A 20,875-nucleotide genomic window follows, 5' to 3' on the forward strand; every position below is an offset into this window, starting at 1 on the left:
TGGAGGAATTGCTCGATCAAGATCCGGCTCAAACGCAAGAAGAGGTTGCAAAAACTTTGGGAGTTGATCAATCAACCATTTCCAAACGTTTAAAAGCCATGGGAATGATCCGAAAGGTAGGCCATTGGGTGCCGTATGAATTGAAGCCAAGAGACGTTGAACGCCGTTTTATGGCATGCGAACAACTGCTTCAACGGCACAAAAGAAAGGGTGTTTTGCATCGAATTGTGACTGGCGATGAAAAGTGGGTCCATTACGACAATCCAAAACGTCGGGCAACGTATGGATACCCTGGCCATGCTTCAACATCGACGTCGGCGCAGAATATTCATGGCCTGAAGGTTATGCTGTGTATCTGGTGGGACCAGCTGGGTGTTGTGTATTATGAGCTACTGAAACCGAATGAAACGATTACGGGGGATGTCTACCGACGACAATTGATGCGTTTGAGCCGAGCACTGCGAGAAAAACGGCCGCAATACGCCGATAGACACGACAAAGTTATTTTGCAACATGACAATGCTCGGCCACATGTTGCACAAGTGGTCAAAACATACTTAGAAACGCTCAAATGGGATGTCCTACCCCACCCGCTGTATAGTCCAGACCTTGCGCCATCCGATTACTATCTCTTCCGATCGATGCAACATGGCCTGGCTGACCAGCACTTCCGTAATTACGATGAAGTCAAAAAATGGATCGATTCGTGGATTGCGGCAAAACCGACCGAATTTTTCACAAAGGGAATCCGTGAATTGCCAGAAAGATGGGAAAAAGTAGTAGCAAGCGATGGACAATACTTTGAATATTAAATTTGTAACCATTTTACGTCAATAAAGTTTCAAATTTCGAAAAAAAACCGCACGAACTTAACCGTAGTCCTATTATTATTTTTGTTTTTTTTTTTTTTGTACCTTATTTTAATTTTTTAAAGTTAATTTTATTATTTCCTCTTTTTATTTGTTTATTTTATTTTGTTACATTGTTATAATTTTTTTATATTATTTAATTTTTTATAATTTTTTTTTATTGGGTATGGGAATAAGTTCCCGTCCTTTCTTAGTCAAACTTACGAATTATTTAAACAATTAATTAATACCTGATATTATGAGAAGTATGTGCCATTGGAAACTACAACTTTACTCCATCTTTCAGGCAGCATACGGATTACTCTGACGAAAAATTCGAGTTCTTTTCACTTGATCCATTTATTGGACCAGTTTGCGATGCTTTCATAAAAAGTGAACTGGGCTGGGCTGCATAAGGGCTGGTTGCATTGATCGGAACAGATGGTAATCCGAAGGTGCAATGTCTGGGGAATACGGCGGGTGGGGTAAGATTTCCCAATTCAGAACCCTATAAATATTTCTGGACCGATTTAGCTAATATTTTATATAATATTTTATGCAATATTAAGTACTTCAAATAGTCATTTTATTTTCTTATTTATCCTCCAAAGAAAAAACATCGATCCAAAAAACATGCGACAAGAAAAGCAGATAGCGCCCACCACAAAAGCTCAACGCAGCAACAAACATTAATAGGCATACATACATACATATGTATGCACATCCATAAGTATGACCACACTATGACACATCCGTGCCTCATTCACTGGCTTGGTCCGACATCGACGACATCAACATCAGGGCAAACAAGAATTAGAGCAAAGCAGCGACAGCCGAGCAGTCAGTCGACTACAGAGACATTTAACCAACTAAGCCAAGAGTACGTTTATTTGCAATACTGACAACAAGGCAATGGACAAGGACAATGTCAAGGCGAGTGAGTGCCAACCAACATCTAAAGCAAACTTTTCAAAAGCGCCTATGGCGAGCCAAAGATATAAAAGAAATATGTATTATGCAAGTAGTCAAATGCTGGTGGAAGACATGCTTGTGCATGTGTATGTGTATATACGTGTGACTATAGGGTGCAAATAAGTAGAGTGGCGCATGGACACAAGCGGATGATAAAATTAAACTGAATGGAATAATATTGAAAATGACAATAAAGTTAGGCACACACATACAGGGTCTCTCAATATGGAGTTTCATTTTTTAATTCGAAAGACGTTATTGGAACGGGAATTATCATATATAGTTAAGGGTTCATAATTTACGAACGATAAATAATATTTTGCAAATGTCCCTCGCGCACCCGCTTACAGATGTCGATACTTTTGGTGACATTTTCAATGACAGTTGTGCGTACTGTGGCACTATGCCGACAATTTCGAGAATGCTATTTTACAAAAGCTTTCTGTCACAAGAAACATGAAGCGAACCGTGACAGCTGTCAAACAAAATACTGTTGAAAAATAGATCAAGCTTGCAAGCCCCTGTACAAGGGACAACTGATATGCACCCATCGTGAATAGCCCATCAGAATATTATGAAGAGGTTTTCTACAAGGTGATGATACCCAGCCGTAGAGTCAATTTCCCTCCACAATGGTGCCTATCTTCAAGTACAGATATTTATTTATCAACCCTCGTAATGGCAGATGTGTGAGAGTGTATCCTCGCTAACTTTGTGTTTGAAACGTTGCCAAGTCTGACATCGTTGCTTGAGTCTAGCGTTGTCGCCATCGTTGGTAGAGGCATTAGCAGGAGCATAGCGTCATTGCGGCACTCATTCAATGTGTCTGGAAATGTTCGTACTGTGTAAGCTCCAACTATGTACAAATTTCATTCATTTTCACTCGAGCTGTGAGCCAACAACAGCAAACGATTGAATCATGTCAACTGCTGAATGAGATAGTCGAGTGAAAGACTTTGCCAATGGTCATGGGGAGGACAAAGGTGATAATGAAGATGATAATCGCAAAAGAGACGGCTGTGAATATAAAAATAGTGAAGTTTTAATCACAATGAAAGCGTATATAAGTAAGGAAAAGTATTGGAAATGGCGCAATTGCGACTGTTAGCGCCACAGGCAGGAAAACTATATATATATTTCGGCACGTACTGGTATACTCATGTGGACTAGATACATTTGTATATTAAAATATATGTATGTATGCATATGAAGGCATGTAGGCTTAAACAAGACACATTTCTGCAACAAGTTGAGCTAGTTTAAGCAGCAGCCTGCATCAATGGCACAGAAAAATCTGTGATTAGTGAACATCAGCGAAAGAGATGTCATTTAGGGATTACGTTTTTAGACAGTTAAACAGCTCGGTTTAATATTCCTTATTAGTGGCTAGCGTTGGCGAATTGGTTTGTGCGTGAATAACAATCTGTCGGTCCGGTTTAAAGCCCTAACAACGGTAGTCTTTTGGCAGACAACCGCAAACCTTCGGCGTTCATTTCTGCCATGGAAAGCTCTCCTCACAAAAACTATCTGTTATTTGACAGTCAACATTATGAAGATGAAGGTCATTCAATTTCTAGGACGATATTACAACACACATCACGAATTTGAGGAGAAGCTTGCCCAATATACTTAATACAAGGTGGCGCAAAATTAGTCATCCAATTTTGTTTTTGAATGACTTTTATACATAAAAAAATAAAACAAAAAAATATTTGTTTGACCTTTACGCGTTCCATTATTTGTATATTTGGATACTACGGCTGTCTAGTTCGTACGTGTCAAGTATGATTCACGTACGATGCCATTTGCAAAAATTAGAAGTTTTGATTTTATTATTTTGGATCTTAATTCAGATTTTACGGGCAAATATATAGAGCCAGAATACTCCTTTTATATTTGTTGATAATAGTAATTTTTCTTTTCACCGTAGCGCTGATGGTGACTTCACTGAAACTAATTTAAAGGTCATATCAATTTTTGTATTCCATTTTTTAATATCTTTAATATCTTTTTTATTTTTAAATGTTTTGTGAACTTCAATTAATATGTTTAATTTCTCAATAAATGAAACACTAAACCTGAAAATTTTATAGCATTACACTGTGCGACAGTGATTTTATACTTTTATGGAGACCTAGTACAACTTGTAGGAATAGTAAAACTAAGAAAAATGGTATAGGAGAAATTTCCAATACACCATGGCCATAAAACCGTTTTTCAGTAGGTTGATGTGAAGAATCACTCCTAACTTCGCCAATTTCCATCCGATTTCGAATTTGTTTTTTTTAGTTCGAAAGAACAAAAACAAGCCTTTTTGACAGTGTGTTGAAATAATAACAAACTTCTTTTGTTAATCAATGTACAGTGTGAACTTTGGTATACTTGGGAGCTTTTTCAAATTTCTATTGAAAAAACAAAATGTGTGATATGTCAGATATTTTCGTAAGTATTAACCAGTTCTGTTGTATGCAGTACAGTGTACTCATATATACTCCAATAAATATTACGTATCTATAATAACGCATCAAAACACTTCCTTATTCCCATTTAGCGTAAGTTATACCTACATACCAAAAAAAAAAAAATAAAATCTTAAAACTCACACAACTCAATTAATTTTAATTCAATTACACTCAAATATAGCTCATTCGACGCAAAATTAAATTTACTATAACAGTAGTGTACTAAAAAAAATCCTCAATATCGGATAATATCGTAAAAATTATGTCAAAGTTGAAAAAATAGAGAAAAAATAAAAAAAAATTCCAAATACTTCCGCCTACAGTCTCGTCAGTTGTCATTTCAGAAAAATTGTCAACACACTGTCAAAAAGGCTTGTTTTTGTTTTTTCGAACTAAACAAACAAATTCGAAATCAGATGGAAATTGGTGAAGTTAGGAGTGATTTTTCACATCAACCTACTAAAAAACGGTTTTATGGCCATAAAATGAGATTTTGGGGGTGTATTGGAAATTTCTCCTATACCATTTTGTTTAGTTTTTTTATAACCACAAGTTGTGCTAGGTCTCCATAAAAGTATATTTATTTTTTTTTTTTTGTCACACAGTGTTATTTTGAAAAACGACTCTACAGCAATCAAAAATCCATGAATGCCAGTTTTGCTCGCCATTGTACATATGTATGTATATGAATCACTTTGGTATTATAAAAATGTTTGGTAAAAATAGCAAACGTTCCATTCAGAAGTAAAGAAGATTTGAAAGTTTCCATATAAGTATGAGTGAACGTGACCAAAACCGACTTATTCACTGGTATAGAAAAACGTGCCCGCATCGAATAAAAATGAATGGCATGCAAAGTGGAATAAAGTGCAAAATGAATGACTGAGAAAAACGCCAATTTATCGATCTGTCTAAGCATGAGTACATCGGTGCATACATATGTTCAGCAGGCTGTCTTTTGAAGATAAGCGATGTGGAATAATAATGCAAACATACAGACATAAATGTAGTTTTTGAAGTGTGCCAAGCCATATGAAATTGCAATTACTGTATATGGGGATATGTTTCCAAAAAACAAAAACAAACCAACGGGGGAAAAAAGAGGATTAAAGAGAAGTGACTATTTATACTTAAACGAATGAATGCTCAAATGGAAATGTTCTTAAACGACCGAATGTAATGCCTCCAAAGGTTACAAAAAGGCGCCTTATTATACTCTCGGATATGTACGAGCAATGTGTGATACGATATGACTATCCATTCATTAAGTAGCTAAAACACTAAAGCGCTGAAAAAAATCTGTTTGGAGGAGTTACAAAAGCCAACGTTATCTGACAAGAACGTGAAAGCGAGGTTAAATTCTGCAAAAAGTATAAACACTGAGGTGTTGACGACTTCAAAAGAGTGATATGGTCTGATGAGACCCATATAACCGTTTTCAGTCGGATAGGAAGCAGCATTGCTGGCACCGACCCCAGGAAAAGCAAGTCCAGGCCCGTGCGCAGACCCTCAGATTTAGGGGGTTTGAACCCTGGCCTGAGCAAGTCAAACAAACGATGAAGCATGGCGATGGTAGTCTTATGGTGCGGAGCTGCTTCACGTGGTGACATATTAGTTCATTAGTACGAATATTCGGGATAATGAAAAAAAATACTATTTGAATACCTTAGAGACCAATTTGCCGGATTTTGTTGACCTAAGCGTCATATCTGACAGAAGAGGATATATTTCACAAAACGGGGACCCGATAAATACCGCGAAAATTTTTCAAAATTAATAAAAAATCTGCTATTGCTATTTTTCTGCCCTAAAGGGATTAAAAGGGCTGTATATGTAGGAAGGGCCATGTAAAATTTGCTTTTTGAATCGGCTATAAAAAAAAACGAATCAATATTTTTTCAAACTTTTCTTTTATTTTAAAGAGTGAACATTGTCATTTATGAATGAATTGAATAATATCGTTCAAATGACTGCCACGACTGGCTTTACAGTAGGCCTTTCGATCAACCCAATTTTTAAACACATTTTCGATTGTTTGGGCTCCAGTTTCATGAATGGCAACTTCGATTTCGTGTTTTAAAGCATCAATCGTCGCATAGCATTTGTCCTTAAGGGCTCCCCACAAAAAATAGTCCAACGGGCTTAAATCACAGCTCCGAGGCAGCCAATTGATATCGGAATTCAAAAACGGTAGCCAAAAGTTCGAGTGTAACTTTGGCAGTGTGACAAGTTGCACCGTCCTGTTTAAACCAAATGTCGTCCATGTCATCCTCTTCAATTTTTGGAAACAAAAATTAACAGTACAAAAATATTATTTTTCAGGAATCAATATACATTTACTGGTAATGCGAACTAAATAGCAACGTCAGCAAAAAAAAATATTTTCTGCTACTGCAAAACGGCTCACGCTTGTGCTACGTAGACAATTTTCAAAGCAGGTGCTTCCGTCACCAGTGTACAAATACAATTCGAAACAAATATTCCGACTTCCGTTCACTACTATAATATACATACATACATACATACATATAGTATGATACATATGTATGCTTAAAGAACAACAAAAACTCACCATCATATCTTGAGGAATGTAGAAATCCGACACCGCCGCTGCCAAGTACAACAATGCCCTCTCCTCGAATGCCGCCAGACATTCACACGCGGCGCGCAACAGCCACAAGTAATCCGCTACTGTGTTAAAGCTAACATACAATATCATTTGGGATTCGCGCGCTTGTTTATATTTGGCCAGTATTGGTGCGAAAACATCAACTGAATCCGGTTTCACCGTTATCGATGTACTCTGTCCATTATCCGTTATGTCGAGCATATCGAAGAATTGTTGGCCGGTAAAGTGACGTGTAAAGGGTTCTAGCGACTTGACGCGATACATAAATATCACGGCATAATCATTGTCCAGGAAATATTCAGCGGACGCTGAGCCCCGTGTGCCCGCACTGAAATTGTCTACAAAGCGTACGGTATTGTGCTCCAGAGGTACTGTGGTGCCACCTGACTGCAAGTAGAAATATAGTAGAATAACGTGAGGTTAGGATTAATGTTTATTGGAATAATTTTAGCATAGATATAAAAAATATATAGCGTAATTAGTATGCAAACTATATATGTATGTATGTAGATGGATGTGTTTGTTGTATGTTGGACTATATGGCAGGGCATACCAGGGAAGAAAATGTATAGTAGGTTACCTTCTACGTCGTTTTCAACTCTAAAGGTATACATATGTATATAGGCGAATATATCTTCAGTTCTTAACTTTTGGGGTTCAAACATAACAAATTTTCAAAGCCATTAAATTGTGCCGAAAAGATATGTACATTGCCGTATATGCACTGCTGGTCTTAGGTTAGACGCACGTTTAGTTGCATACAACTTTGCTTCATATTTATTTATTAAAGGACGATAGAAAAGAAGTTGAAATGCAAAAACATTTCTTATTTAATGATACTTTAAATATAATATTCAAATGATTATACATATATTGAACAAAATTGTGTTTTTCAAACATTTTCTTAAAGCTAATCAAAATAAGGCGAGTTTTTCTTGGTCATTAGAATAGACGCACTTTGGCTTTTTAATTTTTATAAAAAAAGTATTTGGATTTTAACTTAAATTACTATTTGATTTATTTGAAATAAAAAATAATAATTTCAGTAATGAGTACTGCCTCCTTTGTTAGTAATAACTTCATAAATCCGGTCCTTCATAGAATGATACAAGGAATCTATGTAGTTCAGGGAAATCTCGCTCCAAGCACGTTTAACGTTTAATATCTGCAGTTAGTGTTTCCTTATCTTCGAATTGCTTTCCTACTTCGTATACCTTCCGTGTTAGCCAGCCCCAAACATTTTCAATTACGTTAAGATCTGGAGAATATGGTGGCCAGGTCATGATATTAACGTTTCGACTCGAAATAAAAGATTTTACTACTCGAGAGTTATGAATAGGAGCATTGTCTTGTTGAAAAATCCCAGGAATTGGTCGAAAGAGATCTTTTAATTTTGGAAATACGGACTCCAACAATGTTTTGAAGCGATCGCCGTTCATCTTTTGATCGATAAAAATCAAGTCAATTGTTCCATAAAACGTGATAGCACCCCACACCGTTATTCGAAATCCATCCATGAATATTTAAATCCATCAGGGCAATCTAAATTAAAACGTTTTTCATCACTAAATACAACTGAACGCCAATCATTTAGTCGAGTGTCAGATTGGACAGTCCACGTCATGTATTCTTTCGCGAATTGAAGCCGGTTTTCTTTGCGTATTGCATTCAAAGGGGGTTTTTCTTGATTTTTAGACGCTTCAGGTGTTCTGCATTTCTGATCGTACGCTGAACAGTTGATAGGCTGGCTTTTACTCCAGCCAATTCCTTGATCTTAGCAGCAGATTTAGTCGAATTCGAAACAATTTGGCGTACTGCTTGTTTTGATAGTGCCTTTTTTCCCCCTTTGAAGTTCTGGAGCTGCGATTTATTTGTTTGGCATTGTTCCGATTGGACAGTCCTTGGGAGTGAAGAAAGTCTACTTTTTGACGTTCCAATAAGCTCATAACAGCAGCTTTTCCCATTTTTTTCTTCAAATGTAGCTCGAAAACACTTTATTTGTTTATTTTTGATATTTTTTCAATACGAAAGTTTACACTTGTCCACGCAATACGAAGAAATTTAAGCTGCGTCTAATTCAATGACCAACCGAAAACACGTGTGATTTCCATTGAAAATTCTATAATCTCCGAATGTACAGTTATTTTTTCGCAAATCAACCAGCTGTCAGCATTTTTTTTCGAACAAGATTCGCTCTTTGATAAGAAAAGCATTTTGGACAATTAAAACAAGCATGATAATAAATAATTGATTTTGTTTAAAAAAAACGATGGTGCGTCTAACCTAAGACCAGCAGTGTACATATACGCACAATTAATTATCCAATTTTGTTGTTGAATAACTTTTTTATTAATTAAAAGAAATTATTTTGAGTGATGAAACTCTTTATTTTGACCTTTATTTGATTTGTTCCTTTGCTCTTTTGCTTGTCTGTTTGTATTTTAGAGCTGTCTAGTTCTCAAGTGTCAAATAACATTAACGTATTTCAAAAATTATAAATCATCCTATAGGGTAATTAATTTTGCACCACCTCATATAATTTGTTAACTATTTATTCTAACAACTCTTCCCGTAATAAATTGCGAGAATAAAAGAAAAAGTGCATGATAATGGAAACTATTTAAGGATACAATTTCCTGAATTCATACGATTAAAGCAGACTGGTGTGCGATTTTTTAAAACTACCTTTAGTAGTAGTGGCTTAGAGCTCGAAAATTTAGGGTATTTTCAGGAATTTTTTTTTACAATAAAAAAATGAAAAACGATATTTACATTTTTTGGACTTTTTTTAACTTCTTTTACATACAAAAATTGAAAAGAAAAAATGTTTAGGGCTGTAATAATATTAGAAATTGACAAAACCAGTTCCTTCTTAAGGGTATTTTCAGGATTTTCTTTTAATAAAAATATGAAAAAGGATATTTCAATTTTTAGGGCTTTTTAATTAACCTCTTTTACATACAAAATTGGAAAAAAAATTTTTAATTTTAATATGTACTTTTAAAAATGGCTCTGAAGTTGACCCTCTCGAAAAATTGGGCCTGGACGATGTTGTCCATTTTGGTTCTTCTACTTATCTGAAATACAAAACCCAAAAAAAATATTAATCAGTATGACTGTAGCTATGTCCCGTACTAGATAAAAAAAGTTTGACAAAATAGCGCGATTTTGAATTTGACACTCTAAAAATGAGATTTTTTCAGTTTTTTAATCAAAAAAATTCGAAATAATTGAAATAATAATGTGATTTTAGTACTGGCGAAAGCCATTGATGTTGTGAACAACATATTAATATTTCAGACGATATGGTTGAATAGTTTTTTTTTTATTTTGACAACACCAGACCGAAAAAAGTCGTTTCGAGATAAATGAGTTTAAAGTTTGAGGTACAGGAGCGCGCGGACTGCTCGCTACTTAGTTAATGGGCTATAGAAGCTATAATATTGAGAATTTCCGCATGAAAATTTCAAAGTACATTCTTAAGATACTATACTTTCGAAATATCGTAAAAACAAAACATCTTGATGACTTTATGCCCATTCACATTTTCAAAGTAATTGTAAAGAATGGTGGTCATACACATTAGTAAAAAAATATTAAAACTAGAGAACGACCGAGGTTCAGCTTCGACGGGATTTTTAAAAAATCATTGATTTTTTGTACTTGGGCCTTTAAAATGTTCGGTACTTTTTTATTCAACTTCGGCTTAAATCCGCCGACGTTCGGTTTCGGGCAAAATGGAACCAAACTTTTGCTGCATATTTCTGTAAATATTTGTATTAATAAAAGCACGGCATTTTTTTTAAATTATTCCTTTTTTATCACTCGACCCTTTAAAATGTTCGGTTCAGTTCGACTTGAGATGGAATTGGCCGAAGTTCGGTTCCTTAAAATCAATCATATTCGGCCGTTCTTTTGTTACAACCAAAACGTCTTTTTATCTTAACATTTTCCTCAACGGCCTTAATCACGTGAATTAAAATTCATCATTTGTCCAGGCAAAGAAAGTTTTAATTTTCTACTAAATACAACCGAGAGAAGAAGATTTTTTAGCAATCACTTGTCTTAAAACATAATTAAATTATGGGCAAAAACTATTTTTTTAGAAACTCTTAAAGATTTTATTGTTTTTATTTTCATGCTACTTAGTGTCTTTGTTTGTTCTATTGTGATTTGGATTTAATTTGGTTTTATTAATTTTTTTTGTTTGTTTTATTATCCTTTTTTTAACATAGAAAATATGGATTTTATATAAGAATTTAAATTTAAAAAATAGCAAATTCTAGAATTCCTAATTTGACATAAAGCTCACAAGCTCACGCGCATCAAATAAACTATCGATCTTCAAGAAAGAATTATCGCCAGAAGTACTTGCCCTAACCAGGGCACTCACTATAGTTCGGTTTTTGGTTTTTTATGTGGAGCTTTTTGAAGACAGAAATCCTTGAAGTGATGAAAACTTGTCGAAATTTTATAAATCTTGCCCAAAGTTTAAAACTTGTGTTTATATATTTTTTGTAGATTTAGCTATATTTGAAAAAAATTAAAATTAAAAATATGTACAAAATAAAAGTATTCAAAACTTTTAAAAAATATCGGGTGTCTATTATTTTTATAAAGTGTATATGTTTAATTGATTTTCGATACGATACTGGGGTTCCCTGATGTTTCGTTTAGTCCATGTTGCATGATGAAGATCTTGGCCTACACCATAATACGATCGAATTATTTAAAGAAATTAAGTATTCTGATCATTTGAACCGCCAAAGCTTCCCCGATCGGGCACTACAAAAGTTATGTTATGTCCTTATTGAAAAATTATTTATCACTTTTTCCTGCCGCTTGAAAACTTTTAGATTAGACTCTAATTTGAAAAGACTAGACTTAAGGGGTAACACCACTGTACACGCGTAAAATAAACACGATTTTTAAAGAATTCTTTTGTATAGAAGGAAAGGGAAAACAATCACTCTGATTTGGGAAGTTATTACTTATATACTAAAATACAAAACTACAAAGTTTGATCGAAAAATTTTACAAAATGGCGGCATTGGAGACATTTTTGTAATGTGGTTTCTCTTGAAGGAGCTCCGCGGCACGCAGCACAGAGGGTGCAAATTTTAATCTGGAACAAAGAAACATTTTTTTTCTTAATCTACATAAGAATAGCTAGAAAAACACGTAGGGGATTTAAAAAATATTTATTTTTGTGAAATTAGCAAGCATTTGAAGGGAAAAACTCTATTTTGGACTAAAAAAACGGCACTTAAATAATTATAACAATCGTTTAAATTAATCTATCGAAAATCCCCTACGGTCTTCTCTTAAGAAGGTTATTATACAGACGTAGTGAAAAACCTGATTAAAAATATTTAAAATTGTTTGAGTTATGCTGCGTGCCAATTTCAGAAAACGTGTTTTGAGAAAAACGCGTTTAAAGTTTGGAAATTTGGAGAAGTCGTTAGGTAGCAGTCACTAACGCTTGGTTAAAAGCTTAAAATATTTATGAAATAAACTTCGGTAACGTATAAAACTTTTTGTTCTGTATTTTAAAAGGTTCAAAGAATTTTTTAAGCTTATATTATAAAAAAAATCAATTTTTTGAAATTTCTACAGTGGTGTTACCCCTTAACAGTAGTTAATAAGAGATTATTAGTTTCATTTCAAAACTTTAATTTTGCATTGGAGCGGAAAAGTATTCACTCCTATTTCAGTGGTCAAATGTGTATTTACAGAATGCTACTCTTTGCAATTTATGGCTTAGCTATCCGGGAAGGTTTATTTCTGACATAATCGAAGGAGTCTATAAAAGTTGCGTGTCAATATGCAAAAATGTGATAAAATATCGAGTAATTTTTTCTGTTACATTAAAAACGAATCAACCGATTGAGGTATTTTTTTATTTATGATTAAACTTTGAAAGATTTACTTTCGTTCTCCATCAACAAAATTAGTCAATTATTTTCTAATAAATATAACCAAAATGTTTGAAGCAAAAGTTACAATTTTTCACAAAAATGCTGGTGTGTATGTTCGCTGTGTGTCAAAGCCAGGTAAAGCAAAGTTGTGAAAGTGCACTAACGTATTTGCTCATTTGCCTTGTTGCTAGTGATTTTTCGTTTGGCGATGCCACGCAATACTGCTTTTACATTTCTATTGTTTTGACTGTGTTTTACTTTTAAGCATTATTAGGCATGGTCATAACAATTCAGCAGGTGCGGTCAGATACATTTCTTTATTCATGTTTCCTTCGATAAATGTTAAATTTCCGACGCCTCAATAGGACCTGCAACCCCATACCATCACACTGCCCCCACCGTGTTTAACTGTAGAGCGCAAATTACATGGTTGAAGCGCAGTGTTTGTTTTTCTCCAAACGTAGGACTTCCCATCAGACCCGCAAAGGTTAAATTTGCTCAACGGCTTATTCCGGGCAGTCCTTCCATGAAAATTTTCTGCGCGCAGAACTCTACGAACAGTTTCAGAGTCACAGATCTTGCCTAAGTATTTTTCGACTTCATTCGTTAATTTTGGAGCGCTTAAATCGGGGTTTTCTTTAACTTTGCGAACATTCCACCTCTTATCTGCATTATTAAATATTTTATTTGGCGCAGATCTGCCTTTACCTTCTATCCTGTTTTCGTGGCGAAACCTTTCTATAATGGGCTGGACAGTTGAGGATCTAATAGCAACAATTTCTGCAATTTTTCGTTGACTTTTGCCCTCTTTATAATGACGAATAACGTATTCCCTTTCTTAAAGCGAGGTCCGTTTTCCCCATCTTAAAAAATTTAAATTTTTTCAACTTTTCTTTACACAAATTTTTTGAGAATGACTTAAGACGCTAAGCTAAACAGAAAAAAATACATTTCACCGTTATGGCATTCTCAGAGAAAATATAAAATACACTGCATCATTTAAGCTGTGAGCATATTTTGATGAGAAAACTGTTTGTTTCTATATTTTTTCCGCAAGCTTTATTTTTGTTATTGTTTTTTGTGCAGTGGTAAGCAGTACATACATACATATCTTATTACAAGTCGTATACATTTTTTTATTATTAAATTTAATATGCATCGAGTCAATTTCTTTTTTCTAAAAAAGTATTACCTGCATCAAATAAGCTGTGAGTCACTGAAGGTATGTATGATGTACTTCGTCTTGCCATAAATTCTGTGATAAATTTCACAATGCATACGGCGGGAACGAACTCGCAGAAAAAAGTTTCGTTATTTTTGTTTTTGTTCATATGCTTTGTCTACACATAAATTATACTCAGTTTTGGGGCAAATTTCGCTTGTTAACAATGGAGTGGGAAGCTAAGGAAAATCGCATTGCAGTGATTGCATTACAAAAGTGTGGTAAAAGTGGCAGAGAGATCTACAAGTGCTGAAAAAACTTAATTTTTCGAGAATGTTTGTTTACCGCACGATCAATCGTTTTTCCCAAACGTCTGAAGTGGCGGACAGAAAAAGAAGTGGTCGTCCTCGCGTGGTGCAAATCAGTGCAGCCACAAAAGCCCAGAAAGAATTCACAGATATCCTCTTAGAAATCAGAAAATGATGCACAGGGAAATGAATGTATCGACCAGATCCCTGTCAAGACCAATTAGAGATGATCTCCACATAAAAGCTTTCCCTCGCTCAACTGGTCATCTTTTGACAACGCGCTTGAAGAAAATTAGACTCGACTGATGCAAGCAGCTTCTTCGGTGGCAAGCGGCCATAAAAATATTATTTTCACAGTTGAGAAAATGTTCATTGTTGAAGAAGTTTTTAATAAGAAAAATGACAAAATCTATGCTAAAGCTTCTAAAGACGCAAAAAATGTTGTGCCAAGGGTTTAGCCTCCGTAATGGTTCGGTGGGAGTGTCTTGTAATGGTGGTATTACTTCTCTTCATTTCTGCGAAAAAGAGGTTAAGACCGGGCAAAAAATGTACCAGGAGGATGTCTTAGAAGACGTGATGAAGCAGTTGAGCAGTAGTCTCTTTAATAAACAGCGTTTGGTCTTCCAGCAAGGTTCCTGCCCAGCCTACAAGGCAAAAGCCACCCAGCAGTGGCTAAAAAACATAGCCACATAGCTTGGGTTCATAGCCGCAGAAGTTTGGCCGTCTGGAAGTCCAGATGTAAATCCATTGGACTAAAGTTTGTGGCCAGAATTGGAGAACATGGCCTGTCGAAGACATCAAAGAAATTTGGAGAGCCTCGAACAATCTTTGATTCGAGCAACGCCGTCAATATCCATGAAAACCGTGCGTGTTACAACAGCTGAATAGCCTAATCGTTTGAAGGATTGTGTAGAAGCAAATGGTAACCGTTTCGAATGAAAATGTAAAATTTTTGTTTTTAATATTTACATGATTACATGAAACTAACTTTAATAAAAAGAGTATTGTAATTTGATATCTATAACAGATTTAAGTTGTAACAGAACTTATGGCAGGACTAAGTATAACCACTTATTGGAGTTCATTTAAATGTGCATTCGTTTCATTCGTTTGGGCCATCGTTTCGAAGTGTTCCAAAACATATTTTTTATATTATAAGATTATTATTATATTATTTTACGATAAACTTGCTTGAAACAAGGTGCGAGTTGCTAGTGTAGTTACATATTAGAGCTTGCAACCAATCTGGCAAATCTAACTTCAATTACATACACACATACATATGTAAACATATATGTACGTATATTCACATTTTTATTATTTGTCAACTTACCGTTATAAGGACGATGCGGTTCTGCAATTTATTGTGTCGTTCACAAAACTCTTTCAATAGCGAACGATTATCCTCGAAATCGGTTGGTGGTAAATGAGTATTATAAAAGTCTTCCCAATGCGTCATGATGAAAATATATTTAGTAAGGATATAAACTGTGCGACGAATTGCGAGCTTAGTTGATAGAGAATTGTACGGATATTATAGCAGCAACAATGTTTGCGTAGCAAATAGTTATTTTTTATTAAAGTGAGTTACTTGCTTTGTATTTAGATTTTTATTGAAAGGAATATAACGTAAACTCATTCACTTCCAAGCTCTTTGCCGGAAATTAAACTTTAACGATATTATCCTTATGCGAGTTGCAGCGAGTAGTTCTTCGATTTAAACTGTGTGAGCGGAAATAAAGGAACTTTTTGCTTAACTGTGGAGAAGAGGAAGGGAGACAAATGAAAAATTGATTAATAAAATGAAAACAAAAAATTATGTGTTTAGATATTTGAAAAGTCTACGAATGTACTTAGGTACAGTGATGGGCAAGAGTCTACATACACCTCCTATTTTAGTTGGTTTGAAAGTCCAAAAAGTTTTTTCTAATCATAATAACATTCTTTAACATAAAGTAATAAAGTTAGGGAGAGAAAACGTAAAAACCGTGTTGACAAAACTCTTTGTAAAGGTTGGTTAAATTTCAAGGGCCGATGTTGAATTTGAACCAGACCTCAACGTCAACGACACCGTTGAACTGCTTTCTTTGGGGTAATTTGAAAGAAAAGGTGTAAGTCGATAAGCCAACAACAATTCAAGAGCTAAAGGATGAGATAATTCAGCACATTAACGGCATTGAACCTCAATTATGTCTCAGCGTCATCGAAAATTTGGACCATCGGATGGAGGTGTGCTGCCGATGCCGCGGCAGCCATTTGACCGATATTTTGTTCCATACGTATATTATCATAATAAAGATAATCGACAATAATTTCCTAAAAAAATTGTATTTTATTAAAAATCAACACCGGCCCTTGAAACTTAAACACACTTTATATGTACATAAATAATTAGCGCTTACACCCTTTTTGGGTGTTAGACTGAGCTCCTCTTTCTATTTGTGGCGTGCTTCTTGATGTTGTTCCACAAATGGAGAGGTCTACAGTTTTAAGCCGACTCCGAACGGCAAATATTTTTTATGAAGAGCTTTTTCATGGCAGAAACAAACTCGGAGGTATGCCATTGCCTGCCGAGGGACGACAAAAAGTATGCATCCAGTACAAAAATAATTTAATTTAGTGTGAAAACTTTACTTAACTCTAGATATTGCGATTTTTTGGTATTAGTTGGTTCACCGTTAACATCAATAACTGCTTGAAGCTGAAGATAACTAATTTTGTTAGCTCTGCAGCTGTTGTGCTGTTCCAGGCTTCTATCAAGCGTTTGTTGAGCTTAGCAGCGCTAGAAACCTGTTTTTTTCTCATTTAGTTTTCTGCAATATCCAATTCAATAATATTCAAACCTGGGCTTTGCGGTGGTGTGCTTAATTGGCTTAGTGCACAGTAAAGCAGCCACTCCTTAACGATCTGTGTCAGGTGTCTCAGATCGTTATCTTGACGAAAGCTCCAACATGCACTAAACTCGAAATTATCCACCGAAGGTGTGAAATTATGTACCAGTAAAGGTTTGTATTGTATTTATAACGACATATTTTACACTCACTTAATGATAGCCTTCAAACTCCAGACGCCGCAGCAGCTCCCCAAACTATTACGTTGCCCTAGCGGCTTATGCTTTATAGTTGATGCCAAATGCTTCGGATTAAGTGGACTATTTTTTTCCTCCTCCAAACTTTTCCGCTTCCATCGCTTCCAAATATATGTACCATATTAAGCTTTGCAGTTATAAGCAAAACTTATTGCCAATAATCCATTTCCTTTTTATGTACTTGCGAACTCCTGCTTAATGTTTTTTTTTTCGGAAAGTGGAAGTAGAGTTTTGGGTGGTGTTTCACATTGGAAACCGTTATTGTTCAGAGCTCTTCGAATAGCTCTTTGATAGACAAGCTTTTCTGATATGCTTGATACAGGTTCAGCTAGTTTTGAAGCTTAAAATGTAAGAAAAAAACGGTACTTTACCTTTTCACCTGTTTTTTTTTTAATCATTTGCCGTTCCGAGCTGGTTTAAAACTGTAGGTCACTCCATTTGTGGAACAACATCAAGATGCACCCCACAAATAAAAGGAGGAGCTCGGCCAACCACCTAGCAGAACTTATTATTTTAATGGATTTTTTTCAGTTTATTGAGATTAGAAAAAAGTTTGAAATGGTATTGTGTAACTAAAATTTTCAGTAAACTTTATGGACTTTCAAACCAAAGAAAATAGGGCGTATATGCAGACTTTTGCTCATCACTGTAAATGGTGTTAAACAAAAAATGCAATAGATTAAACCACATCTAAATTCGTTATGTACGAAATTGTAGTTCATTCAAACTAAATTCATTAATTACAATTTGGGTAGCGCTACCCATAATTTACACCTGTTTACAAAATTTGTATTGCATAGTTTCGTTGGTTAGTATCCTTCAACAAAGTTTCGCGTTTCTATTTGGGGCGCTTTTCTATTTGCATGTTGCATTCTACGCGAAGAGATTAAAGCAGAATAGACTCTGAATCACAGATACCATTGCGTATCGGTTACGAATATGAATATAACAGTAAATCAACGGTTTGTTATATTCATGAAATTGTCGTCAATAAGATAAAATTTTCAATCCCCATATCTTTTTTTGCATTTACATAAAAGAATTGAGGCGGTCAACTCGTGTGTTCGGTTAAAAAAAGCTACTATTTTTTTACGTATTTGGTAAGTAAAACTTATTGGGAACATACAGTGAAAATTTTAAAATCTTATCGCGGAACAGCATTTCCTAAAACTTCTGCCATCTTAACTCTTTCGCTACATCTTTTTATTGCGCCATCCAAAAAATCCAAATTTTTGTCTGAGTATTTATTTTAGGGCCAATAAGAATACAAATAATTTGTTGTTTTTTTTTTGTTAAGTGGTTTTTTTTTAATGTTGCCATATGGCAACAAATGTTTTGTATTCGTTTCAATCGCAAATAAACTTCTTCTGCAATCTAATGCAAGTTAACACCTTACGAGAAATTTGTTGCCATATGGCAACAAGCTTAGTTTTAAAAATTAGCACAGCTTTTAAAACTGCGAGCGAAAAAATATTTATATGCCAAATGACAGATTGAACATTTTTCTATATACTTTATTCAAAAATTGTTTAAAACATTTGCCCAAAATACCTCAAAAATCTAAAAATGCAAAATACAAATTTCAGAGTGAAGTGCTATATCCCAGAAGGCTTTCTTTAAAAATGTTGTATTACCGATATATAATGGGCGGCTATTATTTATTTTATTTCTGTTTAACCATTAAACTTCAATTTTTCAAAATATGTAACAAAAAAGTTGATATTTTTTACAAGTTTACTGTTGCCATATGGCAACAATATCGCGAAAGGGTTAACACGAAAACTATCCAATCGATTCCCGGCGAATTTATTCTTATATGAATCGGCTGAACCAACATTTATTAAAGGTGGTGGCACTAGACTTTTGATGGTCACGGCAAAGTATTGGAAAACAAAAAATTAATTCGCCTAGTTTTATTCTGTGCTGACAGCCACATGGACACAGCGAAAGAAAAAAACAAATCAGCTGATTTACCAACACAACTTTTAATAAATTCGCCTTAGGATGAACTAGAAAAACAAAGATTCATTCCTCCTTAGCAACCAAATACTTAGCGATAATTTCCCGCCTTCACCAAGCCAATTTCGTCATCATCGAACATATCACCTATAAGCAATCAAGCGCCTGTTCGCTTACAATGCTGTCACTCCAACCTGTAAATGCTCTACAGCCGTCCTGGGCATAGAGAACTTGCAACGCCTCAACCGGCAACATACGACAGTTCGTACCGTTGCAGCTGCGTCACTAAGTTTATGATATGTTACAAAATGTTACACATCCTAGTGGGTGGGCTTCCGTAAATATCATCGCACAATGATATATGTTCTTCGACGAACAAAAATTGCGCATGGACCAAGGCACGCTGGTGATACCAGCAGCATTGCTTGGGTTAAGAACCTGTTGAGCATGACCATGAAAGCATCGCCCGCTGAGTATATTTATGGTACTTACAACACTAGGAGTACCTGGTAATTTTTTCATATATGAAGATTCACTAGCGGGCCCATACTTTTTTTACTTTAACGACAGATGACATATTTTTAAGGGCCCCACCACTGATTGTTTCCTTTATATGAGTGGGATAATAGCATTACAAATGAATAAATAATAATGCTAATAAATAAATGAGAAAAACACGTAAAAATTTATGTTGCATTTATTTTAGCCAATTTTTTATAATAATTTTCATGATGGAAGGTGTGCCACAACTTATGTCCGGAACTGTAAATACGAAGCGCAAACAGATGTTTTAATCACGCCACACTACCTTCTAATAATTATTGTATCATGATATGATCGGTCTTATAATTTGTGTTACTTTTGAAGTTTCTAAATCTATTCACACACATCTTATTTTATCACAAAAAGTCTTCGTTTTCGGTTATCACTCCACAGATTTTATTTATGCATTCTATTACGATCATTCTGTTTTTTAAGTTTGAAATCAAACAATTCATGAAATTTAACATTCAAGTGCAAATACTAACCATACAACGCGTAAATGATTGCTAATAAAATTAGGATAATTATTTCAATATAAATACTTCACAAATCATATACGAGTACATATGAATATGTGCACGAATTTTTGTATTATATTTCACCAATTCGCATGTGAACTTTAATATCAGCAGTCACTGTTCTTGAACTAACTCTCCGCACCAAACACACACAAACACAGCAACGAAGAGACTATTTCACTTTTATTTTCGTTATTAAATTGTGAATATAATTCCGGCGCAATAACCTTCAAACTACTTTACGTTCGAACCGCGATGTGATCGGAAAAACTCTGATTATATTTCACGTTCATTTACCAATTCAATGTCCAACAGAAATTTTGACGAAAATCACACAAGCGCACTGTAAAACCAACCTGTGCAAAGCAACAAAATACACCAAACTGACATTCTAATAGGGCTGCCCAACTTACAATTAGTCCGAAATAACAACTGTCATATTTATTTTTTACGTGTACGGTCGAATAA

The 20,875-nt window shown here is 34.9% G+C and overlaps 1 protein-coding gene across 3 annotated transcripts in view; it reads right to left on the reverse strand.

Moving 5' to 3' along the window:
• Window positions 1–20,875, reverse strand: part of LOC129235336 (phosphopantothenate--cysteine ligase) — a 62,804-nt gene extending 41,929 nt beyond the window's left edge. The window contains exons 1-3 of one of the 3 annotated variants that reach the window (XM_054869115.1): window positions 20,821–20,875; window positions 15,633–16,056; window positions 6,855–7,298 (exon numbers count right to left, since the gene is read on the reverse strand). In XM_054869115.1, coding sequence (XP_054725090.1) covers window positions 6,855–7,298; window positions 15,633–15,758 — 570 coding nt within the window. In that variant the 5' untranslated portion in view covers window positions 15,759–16,056; window positions 20,821–20,875. Of the gene's footprint in view, window positions 1–6,854; window positions 7,299–15,632; window positions 16,057–20,374; window positions 20,780–20,820 lie in introns of those variants that run through there. The other 2 variants (XM_054869114.1, XM_054869116.1) reach the window with 2 other exon arrangements.

Source organism: Anastrepha obliqua, chromosome 1 (assembly GCF_027943255.1).
Source record: "Anastrepha obliqua isolate idAnaObli1 chromosome 1, idAnaObli1_1.0, whole genome shotgun sequence".
Classification (NCBI taxonomy): domain Eukaryota; kingdom Metazoa; phylum Arthropoda; class Insecta; order Diptera; family Tephritidae; genus Anastrepha; species Anastrepha obliqua.